Source organism: Mus pahari, chromosome 21 (genome assembly GCF_900095145.1).
Source record: "Mus pahari chromosome 21, PAHARI_EIJ_v1.1, whole genome shotgun sequence".
NCBI lineage: Eukaryota > Metazoa > Chordata > Mammalia > Rodentia > Muridae > Mus > Mus pahari.
Genome location: NC_034610.1, coordinates 18612479 through 18636712, shown reverse-complemented (window position 1 = coordinate 18636712; position 24234 = coordinate 18612479). Strand labels below are relative to the sequence as shown.

Genomic DNA, 24234 nt, shown 5'->3' with positions numbered 1-24234 from the left:
CCATCCCTCCAGCCCCTAACCACTGAGCCATCCCTCCAGCCCCTAACCACTGAGCCATCTCTCCAGCTCCTTCATCTTTTCTTTCATTTGTTTTTTTGTTTTTAGTGGGTATTTTGTTTTGTTTTGAGGGGTTCGGGGGGTGTCTCACTGTGTAGCCTTGACTGGCCTGGGACTTGCTGTGTAGACCAGGCTGGTCTCTAACTCACAGAGATCCATCCACCCTGTATCTGTCTCCCAAGTGCTGGGATGAAAGTCTGCATCGCCACACCAGGGTTCATCTTCAGTTTGTGTGACAAGGTCTCCAGCTGAACCGGAAGTTCCCTGGTTCCACGAGCTTCAGGGATGTGCTTATCTCTGCCCAGCATCCATCACTGACTTTACAGATGTGGAACGCTAGGCTCGGCTTTGTCCATGAATGCGCACTTTACCGAATGAGCTATGACTCAGGCTGGCTTCTTGGACAGACTAGGATACTCTGACACTCACGAGCAAGAATCAGTGGGATCAGTAGGTTTGAAAATCTTCAAATTAAAGAGGCAGTGGAATTGTGCAATGGAGTCTACCTCTTCCCTCAGACTAGGAACAGTGTATAATGTGCTCACACCATTCTGGGTAGACCACTGTCTACTTTAGCTCATATCTCCGGTGGACAAAGGTTTATTTTTATTTCTCTCTCTCTCTCTCTCTCTCTCTCTCTCTCTCTCTCTCTCTCTTTCTCTCTGTCTCCCTCCTTCCTCCCCCATTCTCTCTCTGTCTCCTCTCTCTTTGTTTTTTCCAGACAGGGTTTCTCTGTGTAACAGCCCTGGCTATCCTGGAACTTCCTTTGTAGACCAGGCTGGCCTCGAACTCACAGACTCTGCCTACCTCTTCCTTCCAGTGCTGGGAATGAAGATGTGAACCTCGGCTAAGAACTTCTTCCTAGTCATGCTCTCACACACCTGACAGGCTGAACCCTGAAAAATGAATACCATATCTTACCTAACACGCAATCAGTCTTCAGATGGTTCCAGAAATGTCAGCTCTGCAAATTTCCTGACAGGCACAAAGGCAGAAGCCTGAAGTACCATTCACGTTTCTCAAAATCTTTACTCCTCCTCCTCTTCCTCCTCTTCCAGGTTCCCCTCCCCCTCCCCCTCCCTCCCCCTCTCCCTTTCTCTTTCTCTAGATTCAGAGCGATCCATTTGGATTTACTTTGTGTCTGTCAGTAGCTGGGCAGAGGTACACAGTGTTTAAGATTCAGTTTCTTTATTGATCGGTTCTTCCACCATTGAACAGGCAGCTTCCCTTAAGCTTCCTTTTCTTTCTTTTTTGCAGCAGGGTCTCAGTAGCCTGGAAATGACCATGCACATCAGTCAGATCTGCCTACCTCTGCCCCCTGGGTGCTGGGTTCTTCATATTTTCAATAATTTAAACATATATGCTTAACTATATACTAGGTCCTGGGTTCTGTTCCCAGCACTGGATAAAAATCAGCCGTGGCAGCACAGGCCTGTAATACCAGCACCTGAGAGGAGAGGCGGTGGGATCAGGAGCCGTGGTAGCACAGGCCTGCAATACCAGCACCTGAGAGGAGAGGCGGTGGGATCAGGAGCTGTGGCAGCACAGGCCTGTAATACCAGCACCTGAGAGGAGAGGCGGTTGGATCAGGAGCCACCCTTGGATTCATGGTGAATTTGAGCCTGGCCTAGTCTTCAAGAACCCTGTGTCAAAAACAAAGACAATAGCTGGGTGGTCGTGGCCCATACCTTTAGCCTCATTACGGAGGAGACAGGCAGAGAGTTTGAGGCCAGCCTGGTCTACAGAGCTAATGGTCTAGAGTGTACATTAGGCCAGGGCTACACTCTAGAAAACAAAAACAAAAACCCAAAGACAATAATTAGTGGACATCTCTATGGACACATGGGAGGGAGTTCCATTGTGTCTTATACACAAAGGTGGAGTTAAGGGGCGGGGAGGGAGGGTTCCAGGATCCCTTGCTGTTCAGTAATTACCTCACAACCTAGATGCTTAACAACCTTCTCTCTCTCTCTCTCTCTCTCTCTCTCTCTCTCTCTCTCCCTCTCTCTCTCTCTGTAGCCCTGGCTGTCCTAGAACTCACTCTGTAGACCAGGCTGGCCCTGAACTCGGAAATCCACCTGCCTCTGCTTCCCAAGTGCTGGGACTAAAGGTGTGGGCCACCACTGCTCCGCCTAGATCCATGGTTCTTAAAAACCTCTCTCTCACAGTTGTGAGATTGGCAGATCTGCCTTGACGAGCTTGCAGGCAGATTGTGCTGGGGTGGTGGTGGTGTTTGTGGCAAACTCAACGGAAGTTTTCTCCACACCCACACCCGGTGTCTCTGCTGGCTGACTGGATCAGCACAAGGTGATGATTAGACGCCACCTCTTGTTTCTGTTTTTTGTTTTTGTTTGTTTTTCGAGACAGGGTTTCTCTCTGTAGCCCTGGCTGTCCTAGAACTCACTCTGTAGACCAGGCTGGCCTCGAACTCAGCAATCTGCCTGCCTCTGCCTCCCGAATGCTGGAATTAAAGGCGTGCCCCACCAGGCTTGTAGCTTGTTCTTGAGGCAGGGTCTCACATGGCCCAGGCTGACCTCTAACGGGACATATAGCTGGAAGTGAACTTCTGATCTCCACCTACAGAGGCTTTGAATTGTGGGGGAGCATCCTCGGCTCTCTAGCCCTGACCCTAACCCTGATTATTCTCCTCCGACTTTCAGGTATTTGCTGGACAATACCTGCTTACCTCAAGCGCCTTTTAAAAAATGTTTAGTTGAGGACTGGAGAGTTGGCTCAGCTGTTAAAGTCTAAGATCACAACCAAAAAATAAAGTATTCACTTGCTGATAGCTTTAAAACTTTGTGCCTTCCTCACTATATCTGTGGACTTTCCCATCCACCTCCCTGTTCCTGAAATAATGACTCTGAGACTTATTATACTAAATGCCTAGGCCACAAGCCTTGTCTTTCTCCAGTGAGCTCGTAACTTAACCTGTTTATTCATTTCTACGAGTGCCCCGTGGCTGGCTACCTCTCTTTAGATTCAGAATACTCCTGCCACAGCCTCACCACCTAGGTATAATAAAAGCCATTCCTTGATGGGTAGAGTGGTGCGCACGTGCAATCTTGATGGTCCAGAGGCTGAGGCAGGAGGATTGCTATGAGCTCAAGATCTATTACAGAGTAGGCTACCAAGTAAAATCCAGTCTTTTTGTTTGTTTGGCTATTCAAGACAGCTTGGTCTCGAACTCAGAAATCTGCCTGCAGAGTGCTGTAAGTAAAGGCTTTTGCCACTACCTCCATTACCAACACTGCCAGGAGAGCTGATGCCCTTTTGCCCTCAGTGGGCACCCCACTACAACATAGGCACACACACACAAAATAATAAAAATAAAAAGGTTAGGCCAGGCATGGTGGCATCTATAATTCTAGCACTTAAGAGGCAGAGACAGGCAGATCTCTGTGAGTTCAAGGCCAGCTTCATCTACATAGTTTGTTCTAAGCTAGTCAAGACTACACAGGGAGACCCTGTCTCAAAAAGAGACCAGCCAGCCACCAGGAGGCATGGGCAGGCTATAGACACCCAGTGGCCCACCAGCCTCCACACCATGAGGTTCAGGAGAGTGGGAGTCTCTCAGAGGCCGGCCCACTGACATGCTACGAGGTGAGGATGAGTGGGAGATGCCCAGAGGCCAGCCTGTCACCATGCAGCATGGGCGGGCTGTAGGTACCCACAGTCCCACCAGCTTCCTTGCCGTGTGGCATGGGTAAATGGAGGACACCCCAAGGCTCTTCAGCAGCCATGACAAGTGGTGTGGGCAGACAGAGGACACCCGAAGGCCCATCTGCTGCTTGGCCGACCTGCAGTGGGAGCCACTCTGTAGAAGTATGTGGTGGCAAGATGGGAGAGAAAGAGAAGAAGAGCGGCTTGTGCATTATGAAGAGAGGTGGAGCTGCAGACTTGAGGGTCGAGAGGCAGCCTGATATGAGTAGCTTGTTCTTCCACCTGAGGCCACAGTGAAGTAACGGATGGCTCCTGCTGCTGCTGCGGATGGCCACGTCTGCATCTGTAGTCATGTAGCAGCAGGGGTCTCTGTTGATGTCTGTGGCTCATATTACCATTAGAGATGATGCCCCTGGTCTGGGGTGCGGCCTGGGACCCTTTGGATGTTCAAGGGCTGGGCAGAGCTGGCCCCACCCCTCATTGGCTGAGGAACTCTGAGAGTGGGCCCTTCATTTTGCCTGGCTCTGGTGGTATGGCTCAGGGGAGCTAGTTCCAGTGCATGAGAAGAGCAGAGCGGTCTCTGCCCCCTGTCCATACTGGGCAAGGCAGCCAGGGCAGTGCTGGAGAGCTCACCCTGAAGGAGGTGTGGGTGTGGGAGAGCTGGCTGGCTGACCAGCTCAGCTGCCACCCAGGCCCAGATCCAGGGCTTGGAGTTGGTCCATCTCAACATCTACCTCATCTATGAACCCCTGGAGTGCATGAAGGGGCCGGACCTGCAGATCTAAAGCCGCAGGATCTCCATGACACAGGACAATAACAGGATGTCTCAGAAGAGTCCCTGAGAGGATCTGATATTGAGAGGATCTGATATTGATGGTGTCGCAGAAGCCAGGGGCCTTGAATCAAAGCAATCACTCGTTGCAATTACCACGTGCAATGTGTGGACAAAAGGGTATACTGTGAGAAAACAGTGGCACACTACAGCTTCTACGATGAGTTTTTATGTTGTTGTTTGTTGTGGTTGTTGTTGCTTTTGTTTTCTTTTGGGGGTAGGTTGCATGGGTGGAGGGCAGATATGAAGGAATGGGGAGATGAGTGGAATTTGGTACAGGATGTGAAACTCCACAGAGAATCAATAAAAGGTTACAAAAAATAAAGTTAGAGGATGTCATATATATATTTATTGGTTTTTCTAGACAGGGTTTCTCTGTATAGCCCTGGCTGTCCTGGAACTCACTTTGTAGACCAGGCTGGCCTCGAACTCAGAAATCCTCCTGCCTCTGCCTCCCGAGTGCTGGCATTAAAGGTGTACACCACCACGCCCAGCGTCCTATATATTTTTATGCTGAATTTCTAATTCCCATTGTCTGGGGAAGACATACCAGTGGTGCCGTGAACCAGATATAACCATGTGAAGAGACAGCAAAGGGGTGACCCTCTCTATGCCTAGAGGTCTCAGGAGAAACCGATGTGCCGGCGCCTGGACCTTCCAGGACTGTGAGAAAACGAATTTCTGTATTAAGTCACCCAGACTTTGGTATTTGTCCACAGCTCTGCAGAAGAATACAGGATACCAAGTTACATCTGCAGCTTCTACATCCTGCCCATGATTTATTTTGTCTAAAATGCAGATGGAGCTCCTGCTGCTCCAGGCAACGAGCAGTCAACACATTCCATTCACCACTTTCCTTCCATTCTGACCCGCAGCCTGAACCCTGATTACTCCTGAGTGCTCTCCACCGTTCTTCACCTAAATCTGATATGATCTCCTATCTCTACATTTCTCTAGCTGGAGAGGAGGCCCTGCAGGTCCTCAACTTTACCTCAGTGATTTCCTTTTTTTTTTTCTTTTTTTTTTTTTTTTTTTTTTTTTTGCCTTTTGCTTTTCTCCTGGCGTGAAGATTTTGGATTTAAAAAACGTAGTCAGGGAGGGGTGGGGGGACTTTGAGATGGGACCAGGACCTGAGTTTAGAGTCTAGAGGTGCCAGTGCTCTGTGCTCAAAACAGAGGCTCATACATCTGGGTGGGTTGGAACAATGGTTCGGGGCAACCATACTGCGCACAGCTGGGCCGGGCTAGGATCCCGCGGCGAAAGGAAGCTACGGAGCTCAGAGGGCCGGCAGCCTGGGGTCCCCCGGCAGGGCGGCAGGATGCGTGGGGGAAGGGAGCTCCGGCCACCCCGCCCCCCGGCCCGCGGTCCTGAGGAAGCAGAAGAGAGCCCTGCGACAGAGCATGGATCTGGGAACAGAAACTTTTAGACTGAGACGGCAGAGAAGACCTGTCAGCCGACTTGCCCCACTGTAGCTAGCCCTTAAGCTCGTAGGAGAGTCCCTGTGTGCTGGTGGGGAACAGGGAGAGCCCCTGGCCTTCCTCTTGGACATTGACGTTGTAAGATTGGGCTACTTCCCCTACCGCGCCCTTAACGCTTCTCTGGGTGAGCCCCGCCTCATCCAGGCTCCCACTAGCGTATTGGGCAGTTGGCGTCTCGCCCAGGCTGGACCTGGAAGAGACAGGAGTAGGGGACCTCTTTGCCGGACCTCTGTCCCCTCCTGAGCCTTCTCCGCGCTCCCAGGACCCCCACTTCCCAGCCCCACCTCGACCCTCGATTACCGCCGGTCAGCCCGTGATGTGCCTCCCAGGATCCCAGATCTCTCCTGCCGGTCTCTACTACCCTGTGTCGGCTCCCTGGATCCTCACCGGGCCCCTGACCTCCTCGAGACTTCCACGGCGGCGGGAGTCAGGGCCTCTTCGCGTGGCCCCGAGGTCTGTCCAAGCTGTACGCATCCTGAGGCTGCCGGCTTTCGGTCTCCCGTTGCTGGTGCTTCTGTTGGTTCTGCTGCTGCCGGTGCACGCTCAGAATCCCGACGCGAAGGTCGTGAGCATGGGCGTGGTGAGCTGGGGTCCACTGGCAACTGGGATCACACAGAACCTGTAAAAGGAAAGGAGAGGGCGGACTTCTGGTCTGAAGGGAAGAGGGGGTTGGCTTCAAATGTTCTGAAGAGAGACTGAGGGTGGGCTCTTGGAGCCCTGGAATACTGGCTTTATCAGGAAATTTGGTGGCTGGGATTCAGAAGTTTGAAAAGGAGCTAAGATGGGAAGCTGGGGCCTCACCTGCTGGTTCTATAAAGGTGGCCACTCGGGGCTGGGGGATCGGGGCCGTGGTTGTGTGTATAAGGGAGGTAGGTTCTATGATTCAGGGCTAGGAGCTGAGGTTCTGGCTTCCCTGAAAGGCAGGACTTTCAAATAGTGAGAAAGGAAAGCCCCATCCTTTTAGGGTTCATCAACCCTCTCCTATGACCTAGGACTGGCTGACTCGCTATGGCTACCTGCCACCGGCGGATCCCGTCCACGCCCAGATGCAGAGTCTCGAGAAGCTGCAGGATGCGATCAAAGTCATGCAGAGATTTGCCGGACTACCTGAGACTGGACAAATGGGTAGGTAGCCCACTACGCTGCGGGACAAGCCTGCCTCTATGATTGGCCCGGAGCCTTTAAACCGCAGGGAGAGCCTAAATCTAAAGAGGTTAAAGATGCTGGTCTCAGGTCCAAGCCCAGACCTTGGAATCTCACTGGCCAGGCTTTGTCAGGCTCCAGTGCAGCAGGGACAGAACAGATCTGGTCCCCATTCGCAATAAAGAAAAACATCAATATGCAAAATTACATCAGATGAGGCCATTCGGATGCTAAGAGCTTCTAGTCTGATTAGGGTAAGCCACCATTTTGTTTTTGTTGACGCTCTTCCTAAGTAGCATGGATTAGCCTAACACTCTATTCCCCTGCCTCAGCCTGAGCTGGAATTCCAGGTCCGTACTACTGTGTCCAGCTGAGCAGGCCTCCCTGAAATATGTCCCATGAGCTTATAAACTGCGATCACAAATAGGAGGACACAGCCACAGGAAAACATCGCAGTAACTGCAAAAGAACTGACAGGCACAAGTTCATTTGCTTGGAGTGAAAGGAGGCTGAGGGGTTTAGGCAAGAACTTGATCAGGTGACCTGGGAAGAGGTTTGTTCCAAAGAAACCAAGCAAGGGGGGCTCCACGGCGGAGAGCAACTTCATCTGAGTCGCAGGGTTTGTTGTTAGTTTTATTGTGAGGGTGAGCATTCCTCTCTGTTGCTTAGGTTGCCTTAGCCCCATTGAGTAGATGAGATACAGGTGTCAGGCCTTCCCTGCTCAGCTCTGGTTTGGTCTTAAGCTTCTTTCGTTTGCTGCAGGTGGTGCAGGGGAGACTGGGTGGGGATGTGGCAGTAGCTGAGCTCAGGGAGTATGCTTTGGAGGTAGAGCTGAGGGCTCCCCTCTGGAGTTAAATAAGAAGGCAGAGGGAGCTTGGAGAATCTTCAGTAGCTACAGCCTAGAAGAGAGTCCGAGATCACTGTATTCTGGGTTACTGCTCGCTATTGCTACCCGTGAGATGTGGTTTGACCTCATTTGAAGAAATGATTTCTGAAAATGGGTGGTGCTAGAAAAGGGGTTTACCGATAGAGCGGATTTGGATAATGGATGGTTATCTACTGGGGACTAAGACTCCTGCTGGTCTTTAGACTTTGATCAACATCCCATGAAGACTTAAACCAGCTAGGGTGGTGGTGCATACTCTTTAATCCCAGCACTCAGAAGGCAGAGGCAGGCGGATCTTCAGAGTTGAGTTCCAGGAAACCATGGTCTACACAGAGTAACCAGGAAGGAAAAAAGGGTGATGGACAGCTTTTAGGGGAGAAGGAGGCTTAGCGGACTCTGGCCTTAAAAGGAAAGGGAAGATGGCCAAGTTGGTAGTAAAGTCCTGGCCTTGCAAGCGTGAGGGCTTGAGTTTGATCTCTAGAACCCAGCTAGAAAGGGGCCTGACGGTGCCCTTGTCATCCCAACTGTATCTGGGGAGGCAAAGACACAGATCCTCGGGGCTCACCGCCCAGTCTAGTGGGGAGTTCTGGACCAAGTAAGAGATCCTGTCTCAACCCCAAACTAATGGCAGCCCTTAAGGTATGACAGCCAAGGCTGAGCTCTGGCCTCCACACTCACAGGTGCACATGTGTACCCCCCACATCCATGTATAATCCATTTCACCTTTCTCCAGCGTCTACCCATTGGGTCTGGTGAACTGGTACAGAAGACCCAGCTTAAGCCTCTGAGTGCCTCGGACAGTGGCCAGTCTACTCATGGCCCAGCAGAGTGCGCCTGGCTTGAGCTGCCTTTCACAGTGACTATCTAGGTTCCAAATTAGGTTGTGAAGCTGTACCCAACTTTCTTTCTTTCTTTTTCTTTCTTTCTTTCTTTCTTTCTTTCTTTCTTTCTTTCTTTCTTTCTTTCTTTCTTTCTTTCTTTCTTTCTTTCTTTCTTTCTTTCTTTCTTTCTTTCTTTTTTTGGTTTTGGTTTTGGTTTTGGTTTTTTTTTGAGACAGGGTTTCTCCGTGTAGCCCTGGCTGTCCTGGAACTCACTTTGTAGACCAGGCTGGCCTCGAACTCAGAAATCCGCCTGCCTCTGCCTCCCGAGTGCTGGGATTAAAGGCGTGCGCCACCACGCCCGGCTCACACTCGGCTTTTGTTTTAATTTTTAAAAAAGATTTATTTTATGTATGTGGGTACTTTGTTGCTGTCTTCAGAAACCCCAGAAGAGGGCATCGTATCCCATTACAGATGGTTGTGAGCCACCATGTGGTTGCTGGGAATTGAACTCAGGACCCGTGGAAGAGCAGTCAGTGCTCTTAACCACTGAGCAATCTCTCCAGTCCCCCAACTTCTTTCTTAAAGATTTATTTACTTTTATCTTTTATATTTCGGTATTTGGCCTGCGTGTATGTCTGTGCATCATGGAGGTCAGAAGAGGGTGTCATGTCCCCTGAAACTGAAGTTAAAGACCATTGTGAGCCACCCTATGAGTGCTGAGATGCAAACTCAGATCTTCTAGAAGAGTAGCCAGTGGTCTCAACTGTTGGGTCAATTTCTTGGTTGGTGAGTACCACCCTCACAGACTGTCCAGTTGTTCACCATGCCTTGCTGTCTCCCGCAGACCCAATGACAATTAAGACCATGCGCAAGCCCCGATGCTCCCTGCCTGATGTGCTGGGAGCAGCTGGGCTGGTCAGGCGCCGACGTCGCTATTCTCTGAGTGGCAGTGTGTGGAAGAAACGCACCCTGACATGGAGGTAGGCCTTGGTCTGTCCCTCCCTTGGCCTGGTGACTACACCTTGCCTGGCCAGCCATTTCCTCCACAGCCACGGGCTCTCCTTCTCTCTCCTCAGTATCCGGTCCTTCTCTCAGAAATCCCAGTTGAGCCAGCAGATTGTTCGGACCCTCCTGAGCTATGCCCTGGCTGTCTGGGCTGCTGAGTCAGGCCTTACATTCCAGGAGGTGAATTCTCAGTACCAGGAGCCTGACATCATCATCCACTTTGCCCGGGCCTACCACCAGGACAGTTACCCCTTTGACGGGCCTGGTGGCACGCTGGCTCACGCCTTCTTCCCCGGGGAGCACCCCATCTCTGGGGACACGCACTTTGATGATGAAGAGGCCTGGACTTTTGGGTCAACAGGTAAAACTTTCTACCTCCAGAGGGGCTGCCTCTGCAGATCTGTCTGTGCTGAAGAGCTAGGTTCGAATTAATTGATGGAAGCTGTGTCGATCGGTCAGGGATCCCCAGAGGAGTGGGAAGGGTAGACTGCAGTGGGATTCTGCTTGAATAGCATGTATGGGCTCAGCCCCATGTGGACCTGCACACACACACACACACACACACACACACACACACACCTCAGCATGGTAATAGATAGCTTTAGTCCCAGCACTCAGGAGACAGAGTCAGGTGGCTGGTTATTAGCCAGGTCTACAGAGTGAGCCAAGTCAGGGTTGCACAGTGAGAGTCTACCCCCCCCACAAATAAACAAGCAAAAACTTTTTTAAAAAAACGTATTGATGTTATGTGTATGGATGTTTTGTCTGCAAGTGTGTCTGTGTACCATGTGCCTTGCCTGGTTCTGTGGAAAGCCATAAGGGAATATGGAACTGGTATCACATATGAGTGTGACCTACCACGTGGGTGCTGGGAATTGAACCTGGATCCTATGGAAGAGCAGCCAGCGCTAACTACTAAGCCACCTCTGCAGTTCCTAACCTCCTCTGCCCTCGCCACCCTACCCCTGGGGTGGGGGACTTTTAAAAGAGTTGAGTTTTGTTTTGTTTTGTTTTGTTTTTTGAGACCTGGTCTCATCATTGTAGCCTAGGCTGGCTTCGCACTCACTGTTTAGTCTATGCTGTCCAGGAAGAGATTTGCTTTAAGGAATTGGCTCATGGAGGTTATGGCCAAATTTTGTAAGGCAGAATGAAAACTCATGCCAGATTTCTGCTTCAGTCTTGAGACAGAGTTCCTTCCCTCTTAGAGCCCTGAGTATCTGCTGTCAGAGCCTTTTTGGATTTGGTCCGTCTATACTGGGGTGACTTGCTTCACTGAGAGTAGATGGTAGTCAAGTCTGAGACACCTTCACAGCAACATCTGGACTGGTGTTCACATCTGGACTGGTGTTCACATCTGGACTAGTGTCCGGCCAGTCCACTGAGGCACAACCAAACCGACTTAAAATGACCTCTGTAGAGGCCTTTCAAGTGCCCACCTCAAAGCTGGGCTGGTGTGAAACATTCCAGCATCTCCCTGCCCATCAGTTGAGGCAGAAGCATGACTGGTACTTACTGTACACACAGAGACAGTTGCCAGAAATCACAACGGAAAGTTCTCAGCTTAAGTGTCCTGAAGAGGCGGCAGTCTAGTGCTCTTGGATAGGGTGGTGGTGACTCTTTCTGCTCAAATACACACCAAGTGACCAAGTGCCGGATGCGGTGGTACCAAGGGTAACAGCACATGCCTGCAATCACAGTACTTGAAAAGCTGAGGCAGGAGGATTGTGAGATTGAGACCAGCTGAAGGTCTATAGCCAGACTCAACTCAAGACAAACATTTTTATTTTAAAAGACAGGGTTCCAAGTAGGTGTATAGATTGTGTACCTGTAATCCTAGTATGTGGAAGGCTAAAGCAGGTTTGTAGCAAGTGTGAGGGCTACATAGTGTGATGAGGGCCAGCCTAGGCTACAGAGAATGATCCTGTCTCAAACAAGACAAAACAGAATGTTGAGCACCAGGTACCATGGGTCAGATGGACAAAGGCTTATTCATCTTTTTTTTTTTTTTAAACTTTCCTTTTTAAAATATTTATTAATTTATTTTATGTATATGAGTATACTGTAGCTGTTTCCAGACACACCAGAAGAGGGCATCAGATCTCATTACAGATGGTTGTGAGCCATCATGTGGTTGCTGGGACTTGAACTCAGGACCTCTGGAAGAGCAGTCAGTGCTCTTAACCACTGTGCCATCTCTCCAGCCCCAGGCTTATTCATCTTAAGTGCAAAGGTACAGGGGACACTCAGGGAGAGCACACAAGTCAGTGAGCGGAGTGCCGTGTAGTCAGGTGGGAGGAGCCACTGCGACATCCATGGCTAGAAAGTTGTGTCCTCAGCGGGGACATCACACATGAGTGGACCCTATGTTGGAAAGGGTTTTGGGAAGTAAGCAGAATTTAAAACAACAGGTTTTGGAAAGCATTGAGGACACATCAAGTATTTCTGCATCCTAAACATGTTCCTGGATGCGTGAGGAGATGGAGTGCAGAGAGGCAAAGTGGTGGGAGTCTAGGGAAGACAATATGGGGGCTGGTGGCGGAGGGCTAGATCTGAGGGAGGTTGGAGCAGGCCCAGATTGTGATCTCTAGATAGTCTGGTGCCAGGGAGGATGAGATGGTCCAAGTTCAGCTCAGCATCCTACAAGATTGCTACTATTAGATAGGGTCGTGGGGGAGGAAGCAGTAGGCGGGCAGAGAGTGCAGGTAGCACAGAGCATAAATACCCTCTTTAGAACCTGCATCCCTGGGGCTGCATCTCTGGTGCAGAGGTTAAGAACACTGGCTGCTCTTTTGCAGGACCTTGGTTCAATTCCTAGCACCCACATGGCAGCTTATCTTTGTGTAACTTTAGTTCCAGCGTCGCCAACACTCACACACACACATACACACACATGCAGAACTTGGGACTCCTAGTTCTGTCCCTGGTCAAGTTTCCCAGAAGTTGAGCTCCAGGTGGAAATTCTTTTCTTCCCTTGTCCTTTCTGATTCCTGCACTGAACCCCCATTTTTCCCTCTTGTATTTTTTGTTTCCAGACAGAAAATCTTTTCTTTCTTCCTTTCTTCCTTCTTTCCTTCTTTCCTTCTTTCCTTCTTTCCTTCTTTCCTTCTTTCCTTCCTTCCTTCCTTCCTTCCTTCCTTCCTTCCTTCCTTCCTTCCTTCCTTCCTTCCTTGAAACAGGGTTTCTCTACCTAGTCCTGGCTGTTCTACTCTCTGTAGACACCAGTCTAGGCTTGAACTCAGAGATGCACATGTCTCTGCCTCCCGGGGCTGGGATTAAAGATGTGCGCCACGACCTATCCTTGCCAGATAGAGATTCTTAAGCAAGTAATTTCTCAGGGGAAAGGGTAGCGGGAGAGAGGAACGATACAGCTGAGCAGGATGTGGGCCAGCTCTTCTCAGTTCGGTACCAGTCGGCCGTGTGCTGTGCTGGGGTGGGATGACGGGGAGGAGACAGATAAGTCCAGTGCCCAGGCTCTGTGGATCACTTGCTGTAAGGAAGTAATATCCAGCAACACTTCGAGGCTTGGGATGCAGGCTGCGCAGACACAGCAAGTGCTCTGTTACTGAGCCACACACATCTCCAGTGCAAATAGGTCAGCTTCGAAGCTGAATCAATTCAGCTTCCTCCACTGCGATAAGTGCAGATGACATCGCCTTCTTGCACTGTTTCCTCAGCTAGAGATGAGGTAAGGAGAGGGTCGGGTGGCTTGTTTCCTTCTTACACACCGGTCTGGGGACAGGGATCAGCAAGGCTGCCCAGAAGAAATGGGAGAATTTGAAAGTCAAGAAAAGAGCAGTGGAGAGCCTCAAAGTTAGGAAGTAGTGGCATATGAAGGCAAAGGCGGGGTGATCTAAACAGGTGACTAGCCAGTGAACAATCTCGAGAGTTCTGGGCCAGCAAGCAAGAGACTCAGTCTTAGAAAAAAAAAAAAAAAAAAAAACCAAACCTAAAACAATGGAGGTAGGGAGAAAACGAGAAGTAGTTAGACATCGCCACACCACAAACAAATATTAACTGGCCAGGATTTGGTTATGTGGGGACAAGTGACCTTTCTGTGACTGTAAATCACATCTCCATGGATGTGAGAATCCCAAAGTAGAGTTCTGTGTGAGAAGAATCGAGAAAGTGGAGGCTGTGATCACTAAATGGCCAAGAAGCAAAGGTAGAACCTAGTGTGGCTGGAATCCTGGCAGCCAGGTCCAAGAGTGTCTCAGGATGGGGTGTTCAAGCATCTACCGCTGAGTCCGTGGAGAGAAGGATGGGTGTGAAGGCATACAGAGAAAGAAAGTGCACGTGTGAGGCAAACTCTTAATCCTGGCATTTGGCAGACAGAGGCAGGCAGATCTCTGTATGGTAACAATTTTGAATTTTTAATATAAGAACATGTTTCCATTCTAACCCCAGGTGGGGAACACGGGGCTGCTTCAGACGGTTCACAGCAGCTGACCATAGTTTGCCTCCTGCTCTAGCATGGGGCATGGTTTTGCCAGCTGCAGATAGTTTCTGGGATTGTGTGATGTTTGGAAATCTGGGGACTTTTCAGAGGGTTGGTGAAGGTAGGTGGGTGGGTGGGTGGGTGGTTGTGGTTTGTTAAGTAGTTATGTAAAAAGAAGAAACAACAGCAAGAAGTTAGATACCCTGACAGTGAAGGTCAAGCTTGCCCTGAGCAACTTGATGTCCCTACTCAGCAGGCAGTGGTCTGTAAGGACATCGCCCCCTTTCCGACCCCTGACTTTATTCAGGGAGCACTTTCCTTTCCCCTTAATCTTTTTTCTCTCTTATCTAGTGTTAGGGGCTTGAAAGGGTGGAAGAAAGAAGATCCCACAAAGTAGCCAAAGACAGCTCCTACATCTGTGAGCTAAGGATTACCTCGAATTCCTGGGGATCAAGCACTCTGCCGGCTGTGCTACATCCCAGCTCTGCCTGTCTTGAGGAAATAAGAAGTTCGCTTGCCAGCATGTGTCACATGAAAGTGGGGACTGAGTCTGGGTCCCATCTTTGAGGGGCTGTGAACCTAGAATTCAGGTTGAGAGGATCAAAGGAGCCATCTGCTAGGTCAAAGACAAGAAAGGCAGGCGGTGACAGGGACCTGAACATTGTCCACCAGGGCTCTCAGGGTGTCTGCATGGTGTGAGAAAGACCAGGAAGGGGCTCCTGGCCCGGAAGCCCCAAGTTGCCCCAAGAGAGGTGAGATAAGGAAGGGGAGAAGAGAGCACCCCTGTTGAGACACCGAACTTCCTCTGATTTCTCAGTAAAAGGATTCATAACAGTAAGCTGACCTGCAGCCAACATGGAAGTTCAAACGTAGTTCAAACAGGTTCACCTGAAGATGCGAGGGGCAGAGCCAGGGCACGGAGAGCATCCGTCCCAGCTCCCCTGTGGACTTTGATGATTCTTCCCTCTATGAAATGATAAAAGATGGAGGTCTAAGATGTACGGAAGCCTAGCGTTAGCTGTTCTGACAATTTGCCAAGTAGAGTGGCTCATACCAGTAGTACTTGCACTTAGGAGGCAGAGGCAGGAGGATTACATCATGGTCAAGGCCTGACTGGTCTGAATAGTGAATTAAAGTCTAGCCAGGGATACGCAGTGAGACCCAGGCTTTAAAGAAAAGAAAAACAAAATGTTTTTCCCTGTTACTTTGCTTATAGACTCAGCAGCGGAGGGCACATACTCTTCAGCTTACCAGTGAGTCCCAATAACCTCACTCTCATTAACACTGGTTAGAAACAAGGAGGTGGACCCGACATTCAGAAACCTGGGCCCTATGGAGGGGTCCACTGACTCAGTCTCTTCCGAGCAGGCCTTATGCAGTGAAGTCGGAGATCGATGAAAGCAAGTTGGAAGAGGCTCTGTTCTGACCAGGGCAGTGTCCCCAGAGAAGAAGCGCTGCGGTGGGAAGAGGCTGGGAGTGAGACGGAGTGAGACGGGGCGCCAGAGCAGCGGGCTGTGGTCTGAGAGTGCTTGCTGGTGGGAGCTCTGAGCTCTGGCTGCTCCCACCATTAAGAGAGCTTCGAGTGGGAGGGGCAAGGGCCCTGGGGAGGAAGAAAAGGTGGAGAGAGGAGAAGTGAGGTCTGAGAACTGACCTGGAAATGCGGATCCAAGGACAGGCGGGGATGGAATGAAAGAAAACCTGGGCTGGAGATGGTGGGAGGGTAGGGGTTGGAATGTCTGTCTGTCTGTCTGTCTGTCTTGAGACACAGTCTCTCTATGTAGTCCTGTCTAGATTTTAATTCACTATGTGGGCCAGGCTGGCCTCAAACTCAGACTTGCCTGCCTCTGCCCTGCCTTTTGAATGGTGAGCCTGAAGGTGTGTACACCACACACCCAGCAGAGTGGGGTTGTTGTTTGTTTGTTTTCTTTGCCAAGGCAGGGTTTCTCTGTGTAGACCTTGTTGTTCTAGAACTTGCTCTGTAGACCAGGCTGGCCTTGAAACTCAGAGGTCTGCCTGCCTCTGCCTCCCCAGTGCTGGGACTAAAGATGTGCACCATACCCTACCCCACCCCACCCCCAGCTAGTGTGAGAGTTTGTAACCACAGGTTGAAATTGGGCAAGGATGCTCCAAGTACCGGACACCCCAACTTCCTGCCCCTAAGTTTCTGTATGTACCGTTTCCTTCTGGGGTGAGGGGGACCCCTTCTGTCTTTCTTTTGGGTTTCTTTCATCCCATATCCCAGTGTCACTACTGCCAAAAAGAGCTACTCAAAATTATTCACTGACTCAATGGTTGAAGATTCAAATATTCAGTGGTTGCAGGAATGTGGGACCGATGATATTCAGGAAGGGGTGGGCGGAGCAGAGGGATCTCCCACTCCTGAGTCTTCCTTCCCCTGGGCTACTGGGTCAAATCCTTGTGCTCTCTTTCCAATGTGGGGTGGCCTCAGCTTCAGCCCTTGGTCCTCTCTCTCCAGATGATAACGGAATCGACCTATTTGCAGTAGCAGTTCATGAATTCGGTCACGCCCTAGGCCTTGGCCATTCTTCTGCACCCAACTCCATTATGCGGCCCTTCTACCAGGGCCCGGTAGGTGACCCTGGCACATACCGTTTGCCCCAGGATGACCGTGACGGATTGCAGCAGCTCTATGGTACGGGAAGGGGGATGCCATGAACCAGCCCCAGGTGTGGCTTCCTTGTGGCCCATGCGGCAGATCCAGGGAACCCATATCTGCCTGACTCTTCCCACAGGGAGAGTGTCCCAAACTCCGAACGGCAGGCCCACAAGGAAACCCCTGGTTCCGCCTCCCCAGCCTCCAGCCATGCCTCCTGGCAGGTAAGTGTGTGGCCGGCTCCCTGGCTTAGTGTCCTCCATTAAAAGGGACTGGAAGTGCTGGAGCGATGGTTCAGTGTTTAAGAGCGCTTGGTGCTCTATTGGAGGACCTACTTCAAGAGGCCCACAACCACCTGTAACTCCAGCTCCGGAGCATCTGACACTTGTGACCCTCTCACACCCACACACATGTGGCAGACACAAACACAATCTTAAAAAGAAAGACTGTACCCCTTGGTACAGTGTTTGCTGTGCAACCGTGCAGACCCATGGGCAAGCCAGAGGTGTGGGTCTGTAATCCCATCACTCAGGGAGGCAGAGGCAGGCAGATCTCTGTGAGTTCAAGATCTGCCTGGTCTACAAGTTCCAGGATAGCCAGGATTGCACAAGGTGAACAGCAATGGAGAAGGCGGGTTTTGTCGACCTTTGGCTCACACACATACAGATGCATGTGCACCACGCAGGATCCACACAGGCACACAAGAGGCATTGGAAGAAGCATTCTTCCCTTTCGGGACGGTAGTCAAGAGCAAGGCACAGGGAGCCCTGCCTCCTGCTTACCTCCCTTTCCTCCCCAGCCCTTCCACACCTGTGCCTGACCGCTGTGAGGGCAATTTTGATGCTGTTGCCAACATCCGAGGGGAAATTTTCCTCTTCAAAGGTAAGTCACAGCCGGGCGTGGTGGTGCACGCCTTTAATCCCAGCACTTGGGGGGACAGAGGCAGGTGGATTTCTGAGTTCAAGGCCAGCCTGGTCTACAAAGTGAGTTCCAGGACAGCCAGGGCTATACAGAGAAACCCTGTCTCGAAAAACCAAAAAAAAAAAAAGACAAAGGTAAGTCACTTTGGATGGCCCTTGGATCTGCATACTTCTGGTGATACACCCAGGCTGCAAAGTTTTCTGAGGTGGGATTGCTGGGGGCGAGGGGCATCCCAGGCAAGCCATAAAATGGTCATCATATATCAAACGGTCATCATATATCTGGTTATTTGATCTATAGAGTCCCCCTACATATATCTTATGGGTCAGGAAGATGCAGCCCCTTGCCCAGCTACTCACTGGCTCAGACAGAGAGACTTTAGGGAGGGGACAAGATCCCTTACCATGTCACATCTCCATCCCTTATACTTTCTTCCCCTTCAGGCCCATGGTTTTGGCGCCTCCATCCCTCAGGGCAGCTGATATCACCCCGCCCTGCTGGGTTGCACCGCTTTTGGGAGGGGCTGCCAACCCACGTGAAAGTCATCCAGGCTGCCTATGCCCGACCCCTAGATGGCCGAATCATCCTCTTCAGCGGTGGGTAAGGGTCATGGGTACTGGATAGGGCAGGTCTAGGGAGCCCTCCCCACCCCCTTACCAACACACCTTCTTCCAGGCCCGCAGTTCTGGGTGTTCCAGGAACGACAGCTTGAGGGTGCAGCGCGGCCACTGGTAGAGTTTGGGCTGCCCCCAGGAGAAGAAGTGGATGCTGTGTTCTCATGGCCTCACAATGGCAAGACATACCTGATCCGAGGCCAAAAGTACTGGCGGTATGATGAGGTGGCCGCGCGCCTAGACCCTGGCTACCCACGTTCCTTGAGTCTCTGGGACGGGGCACCCTTTGCCCCAGACGATGTCACCATCAGCAACACAGGTGTGGAGAGTGCTGGAAGTCTTCATTTGCAAATTTTGATCCCTGGGAGAGAAAAAGGATGGGGGGAGGGGGCGGAGATGAGACGAGGGGATGGCAGATGGGGTGGGGATGGGGCATCCTGGGAGTTAGAATGACAAAAGCAACATTGGCTTTGGGGCAAGTTTAGACCAAGACTCTGAGGTGTCTTCTCCCCTACAGGTGACACTTACTTTTTCAAGGGCACACTATTCTGGCGCTTTGCGGAGGGCAGTGTCAAAGCTGAGTCAGATTCCCCCCAGCCCATTGGGCCCAAGTGGCTGGATTGCCCTGTCCCCCCCAACTCTGACCCTCGAGTCACCAGTGCCCCGAAAACGACATCCGAAACCCGAAGCTGTGATTGTCACTGCGAGCTCAATCAAGCCTCCGAGCAGCTGTCGCCCCTCCTGCTGCCTCTCCTACCCCTATTGGCTGGAACGGTCTTTTCTTACTGAAACCTGGTCTTTCCTTGTGGACTTCCTACATAAAAGGAAGACGGAGTCTCCCGCGGCGGGGCCTAGTGTAGGGTCGTGAAACGCTGCGGAGCCTCACCATCTGTTCCCACAGAGCTGAGGGATTCCTAGCAGAAGACCGCGGACGCCTCCAGTGTTATTTAGCCTGCTTTCTGTTAGGGTGCAGGGAGCTGTGGCCATAGTGAGGGTGGCCGCCAGGGGGCGGTGTGCACTCTCTCCAGCGCCAAGAGGGGCGTGCCTGCTGTAGCCACTAGAACTAGAAACCCACCAGAATTGCAGCTTGGACAATTGCTCCTCAAACCCAGGCGGCACTGCACCCAGCTTATGTGCTGCCTTCTGCTGAGCTGAGCTGACTGGCTTTCTGGGAATCCCTACTCCTCTGATTCTCCACAACAGGACCAGGACATTGAACCCCAGTGGCTCCTTTAGCTTCTGAATGTTCCTGAATCTTCTTACCGTGATCTACTCCCTCCATGTCCCTTCACAGTCACTGCCACAGGGTAGGGACTTAGGCCAAGCAGGGCCACCTCCTCTGAGGGTGTGCATCAAGTCTTGGCTGACAACAGTGTTGATGTGGATGGAATTTCTCCATGTTTGGCCCTGCTGATCTCATTTTATGTCACCTTCATCCCAGAACACAACCTGAGGTCATCACCCTGAAGTCAGGATTGCCCGATTCAGTTGGAAGGGATCTTATGATTCCTGACTGTCACCAGCTGAAGTGGCCATAGACCCTATGGTTGCTGTCCTAGCCCTTGCAGGGTGCTCAATAAGACACAGTGAGCAGTAGAAAAATCTGAGGTAGCTTCCTTCAAACCAACTTCCTCATAGGTTCAGGACCGAGACCATTGCTTCTACGCAGAACCTCATGGGATTTTTTTTTTCCAAGACAGGGTTTTTCTGTGTTGCCCTGGCTGTCCTGAAACTCACACTCTAGACCAGGCTGGCCTCGAACTCAGAGATGGGGCCTCTTCCTACTGAGTGCTGGGATCAAAGGTGTGCACCACCACCATCCAGCATCTCATGGGTATTCAAGAATAAAGATCTCGGGCTGGTGAGATGGCTCAGTGGGTAAGAGCACCCGACTGCTCTTCCCAAGGTCTGGAGTTCAAATCCCAGCAACCACATGGTGGCTCATAACCATCTGTAACAAGATCTGACGCCCTCTTCTGGAGTGTCTGAAGACAGCTACAGTGTACTTATATATAATAAAGAAATAAATCTTAAAAAAAAAAAAAAAAAAAAGAATAAAGATCTCGTTTCCTTACCCTGAATCCTCATTCTGGGGGATGGGGACAGGAATCTGTATTTAGGAATGAATGCATAGACAGCCTGAGTAGTTTATTTAGTAAGGCAAAAGGACCAAGCTTTGGGACGGAGAGATGGCTCAGCGGTTAAGAGCACTGGCTGCTCTTCCAAAGGTCCTGAGTTCAATTCCCAGCAACCACTTGGTGGCTCACAACCATCTGTAATGGGATCCAATGCCCTCTTCTGCTGTGTCTGAAGATAGCTACAGTGTACTCATATACATAAAATAAATACATCTTTAAAAAAAAAAAAAAAGGAGCTAGCAAAGCACTCTGAAGAGAGATTAAGGTAGGGGGGAGGCCTAACAGACTTCTTCCAATGAGGGGTTTTATGAATATGTATGAGGTAGGTGGAATATTTACTGGGTAATGTGCCCTTATTTTCAGCTCAAACCATGGTGGACCAGATCTTCCATTGTTAGGTCCACAAAAGGGAAGGGATGCAAAAGCATTAGGAACTTTGGTGATATATATATTTCAATATTATATATATATCTCAAAATATAATATTGAAATATGTATTCAGCATATATTGAATGTTCAATATTATATATATTGAAGGTATGTAGACTGAATGTCCTTGTGGTTTAGTTTCTTGTATTGTGGGTATGATGCAACCGAAGCTTCAAAGAAGCACAGGTACCAGGGGTATTGTGACTACCAGGGGACAGCCACCAAGATGCATCTGTCCTCAGCTCTCTAGTTCCTTGGCTACTGGGTGGTCTCTGCTGGAACCTCGAGGAGTCTAAGGAGCTATTTTACCAGCATTGAGTCTGTTGTGTGAGTTAGGGGAGAGTGTGAAAGGTGTGTGAGTCCCTCACAGCCTTCATCGTTCCAATCAGAGCCTCAGACCGAGACCGTAGTTACTGGCTATTTTTGTAGCGCCACATGCTTCCGATTCCGTCAGCTTTGCTATTTCATACCCAATTACAAACTCTATTATTTTTTGCCTTCAGTGTTTTGCTTGTTTAAGACCAGGATGATCTCATACAGAAATAATCTGGCCTCTGCCTCGGGAGTAGCGCTGGGGTTAAAGTCTGTGCCACCACAATGGGCTCTAAAGTGTTCTTTATCTCCACAGTTTCATCAAATTAATTCACTTTAACTCACACATTTGCTTTTTACCATAATGGGGTGAGGGGCAGGGGCTGGGCACTAAGCCTGACTCAGGAAGAGAACAAAACAGGATTGGAGTGTCGGGAGAAGTGCGCTCTAGACTTGCAGAGGATTCTGTTTTGTTTCCCAGCATCGGAATGGCGGTAAGTCCAGTCCCAGGGGATCTGATGCCCTTTTCTGACCTCTGTAGGTGTGTAGTACACTTGCAAGCGAAACACTCATGTACATAGAGTCGATCGTTTTAAAAGGGTGGTCAGAGAAAGCCTTTCATTTCTTGTGTGTGTGATGGATCTGGGGCAGCAGGAATAAGGTGTCAGTCACTGTGCACCGCAGGAGAAGCTGCAGGCTTGGATGAGAAGGGGGTGGGGGTGGTTTTAAAAGGAATGGGGGACCCAGCTGCTATGAGGTTACAGGAGTCTTAAAAGCTGAGGGAGGGGTGTTGTGAGGTCAGTAGTTTCTTCGGCCTCCTGGAAAAGTTATTTTGCTCTAAGAAAACTGGTTAGTTCTGGACAACAGCAAAGAGACTGTCTTGGAGCCCTGAAACCTCAAGTTCTCGCCTCTTTCAGAGAACATTCTAGAGTTTACTTTGCCCCTTACTCAGGCTACGTGCAGTTGCTTTGACTCTGTTCTCGGGCTCCCTGTATCTTCACCCCGGTTCTTTTCCTGGTCTCTCCAGTCACCCTGGTTCTGTTCTGTTTAGCAAAAGCTATACCTTGGGGTCAGTGCACCAAAGCTGTGGTTGTCTGGTGGGCAAAGCTGTGTCTCAGGCAGTTGGGACTTGTGAATTGGAGAGAGTTATCCACCTGTGCTGGTGCTAAAGGACGGAGGGTTACAGGACTGAGGGTCATGGAGATGGAGAGCCGCTGCAGCCTGGAACCTGCTGAAAGCCTCTGAGTGCCCGAGGAGAGGGGAAGTTACAGCCTCGGTCATAGGTCCTAGGATGCATCTGTTGACCAGACTGGTGTAAAAGTTTTGATGAAGGCCTGAGGAGAAGGATAACTTGGTAAAATGCTTTCCTGACAAGCTGGAGGAGCTGACTTTGCTTGCTAGAATTCATGAAAGGAAGCTGAGAGATGACCCAAGTGGATAAAGCACTAGATGCACAAGAGAGAGAATTGGAGGTTAGAGTCCCCAGCGTCAGGTATGGAGTGTGAGAGCTGCCTGTAATCCACTTACTTCAGAGGCAGAGACAGGAAATTCCATAGCTAGCTGACTGCTGAGACAGCTGAGTCCATGAGCTCTGGCTTTAATCGAGAGACCTTGCTTTGACAAATAAAGTGAAGGGTGACCAGGGAAGACATTTAATGTCAAATTTGGGCCTCTATATGTACACATGCAAACATGTACACAAAGGTATACCACTCACATGCAAATACACATGCATACACTCTCCCAAACACAAATAAATAATCTCTTCAAGGTACTGGAGAACACACTAAGATGCAGACCCACAACCGAAGGATATACCTAGCTGGGCAGAGCATATTGCCCTCCTGAGCCAACTGCCACTCACACAGTTGGGATGTGTGCATGTAATGTGGATGTGTGTGTAACATGGATGCACATGGAACATGGATGGATGGACAGAGCTAATTTGAGATTCTCTCCCTTTCTTTTACTTTCAAGACAGGGTTTCTTTGTTTAGCCCTGGCAATCCTGGAACTCATTCTGTAGACAAGGCTGGCCTTGAACTCACAGAGATCCTGCCTCTACTTCTTGAGTGCTGGGATCAAAGGCATATGCCACCACTGCCCCATGATATTCTCCTGTAGTCATATCTCCCCCAAAATATTAAATTCCAACTGGAACCAAAAACCATAAGCCACAAAGACCTTTGACCCTTATTACTGCAACACATTTCGATTCTAGTTAATGAGAAACCATGCTCTTACAATGAAGCTTGGTCCAGAATTGTTCATGCCAAAGTCAACAGCTTCATAAACATACAGTAAGTCTAACTGTTCTCTGCTCCAAGCAGCAGATGACGATCTTAGTGTTGGTCCCTTTACCTTATAGCATTCCTTTCAGATAACCGACTGGCTTGAACTTTCAAAGTATATCCGGAGGTATGCTTCCTCTAGAAAGCTGCATGCTTGTGCTAACAGGGCCACTGCATGGATGAAATGCATTAGTGTTCACTGAGGCACAAATGCATCAGTGACTCACTAAGGAAGGAAATCAACGCTCTTCTCCCTTGGTGTTTTTTTTTTCACCATGAGTGAGCCCAGGTTTGAACTCTCGACTTCATGCTGCTGTGCAAGTCTATGCTTAACAAAGGGCTTCTATCTATCATCTATCTATCTGTCTATCTATCTATCTACCTATCTATCCATCATCTATTAATCCATCATCTATCATCTAGATATTTATATCTATCTTCTATCTTTTATTATTTCTGAAATTGTATTTTATTATTATTATTTTTTAAAGATTTATTTATTTATTATATGTAAGTACACTGTAGCTGTCTTTAGACACTCCAGAAGAGGGTATCAGATCTTGTTACGGATGGTTGTGAGCCACCATGTGGTTGCT

The 24234-nt window shown here is 49.9% G+C and overlaps 1 protein-coding gene across 1 annotated transcript; it reads left to right on the top strand.

Annotated features, from left to right (window-relative positions):
• The first annotated feature begins 6241 nt into the window (after positions 1 to 6241).
• On the top strand, positions 6242 to 19304 carry Mmp25 (matrix metallopeptidase 25). The gene is made up of 10 exons (XM_021221861.2): positions 6242 to 6610; positions 7023 to 7155; positions 9725 to 9860; positions 9957 to 10246; positions 16797 to 16973; positions 17074 to 17158; positions 17734 to 17816; positions 18299 to 18451; positions 18531 to 18788; positions 18987 to 19304. The coding sequence occupies exons 1-10, from the start codon at positions 6347 to 6349 to the stop codon at positions 19256 to 19258; spliced, it is 1851 nt and encodes a 616-aa protein (XP_021077520.1). The 5' UTR covers positions 6242 to 6346; the 3' UTR covers positions 19259 to 19304.
• Positions 19305 to 24234: the final 4930 nt, after the last annotated feature.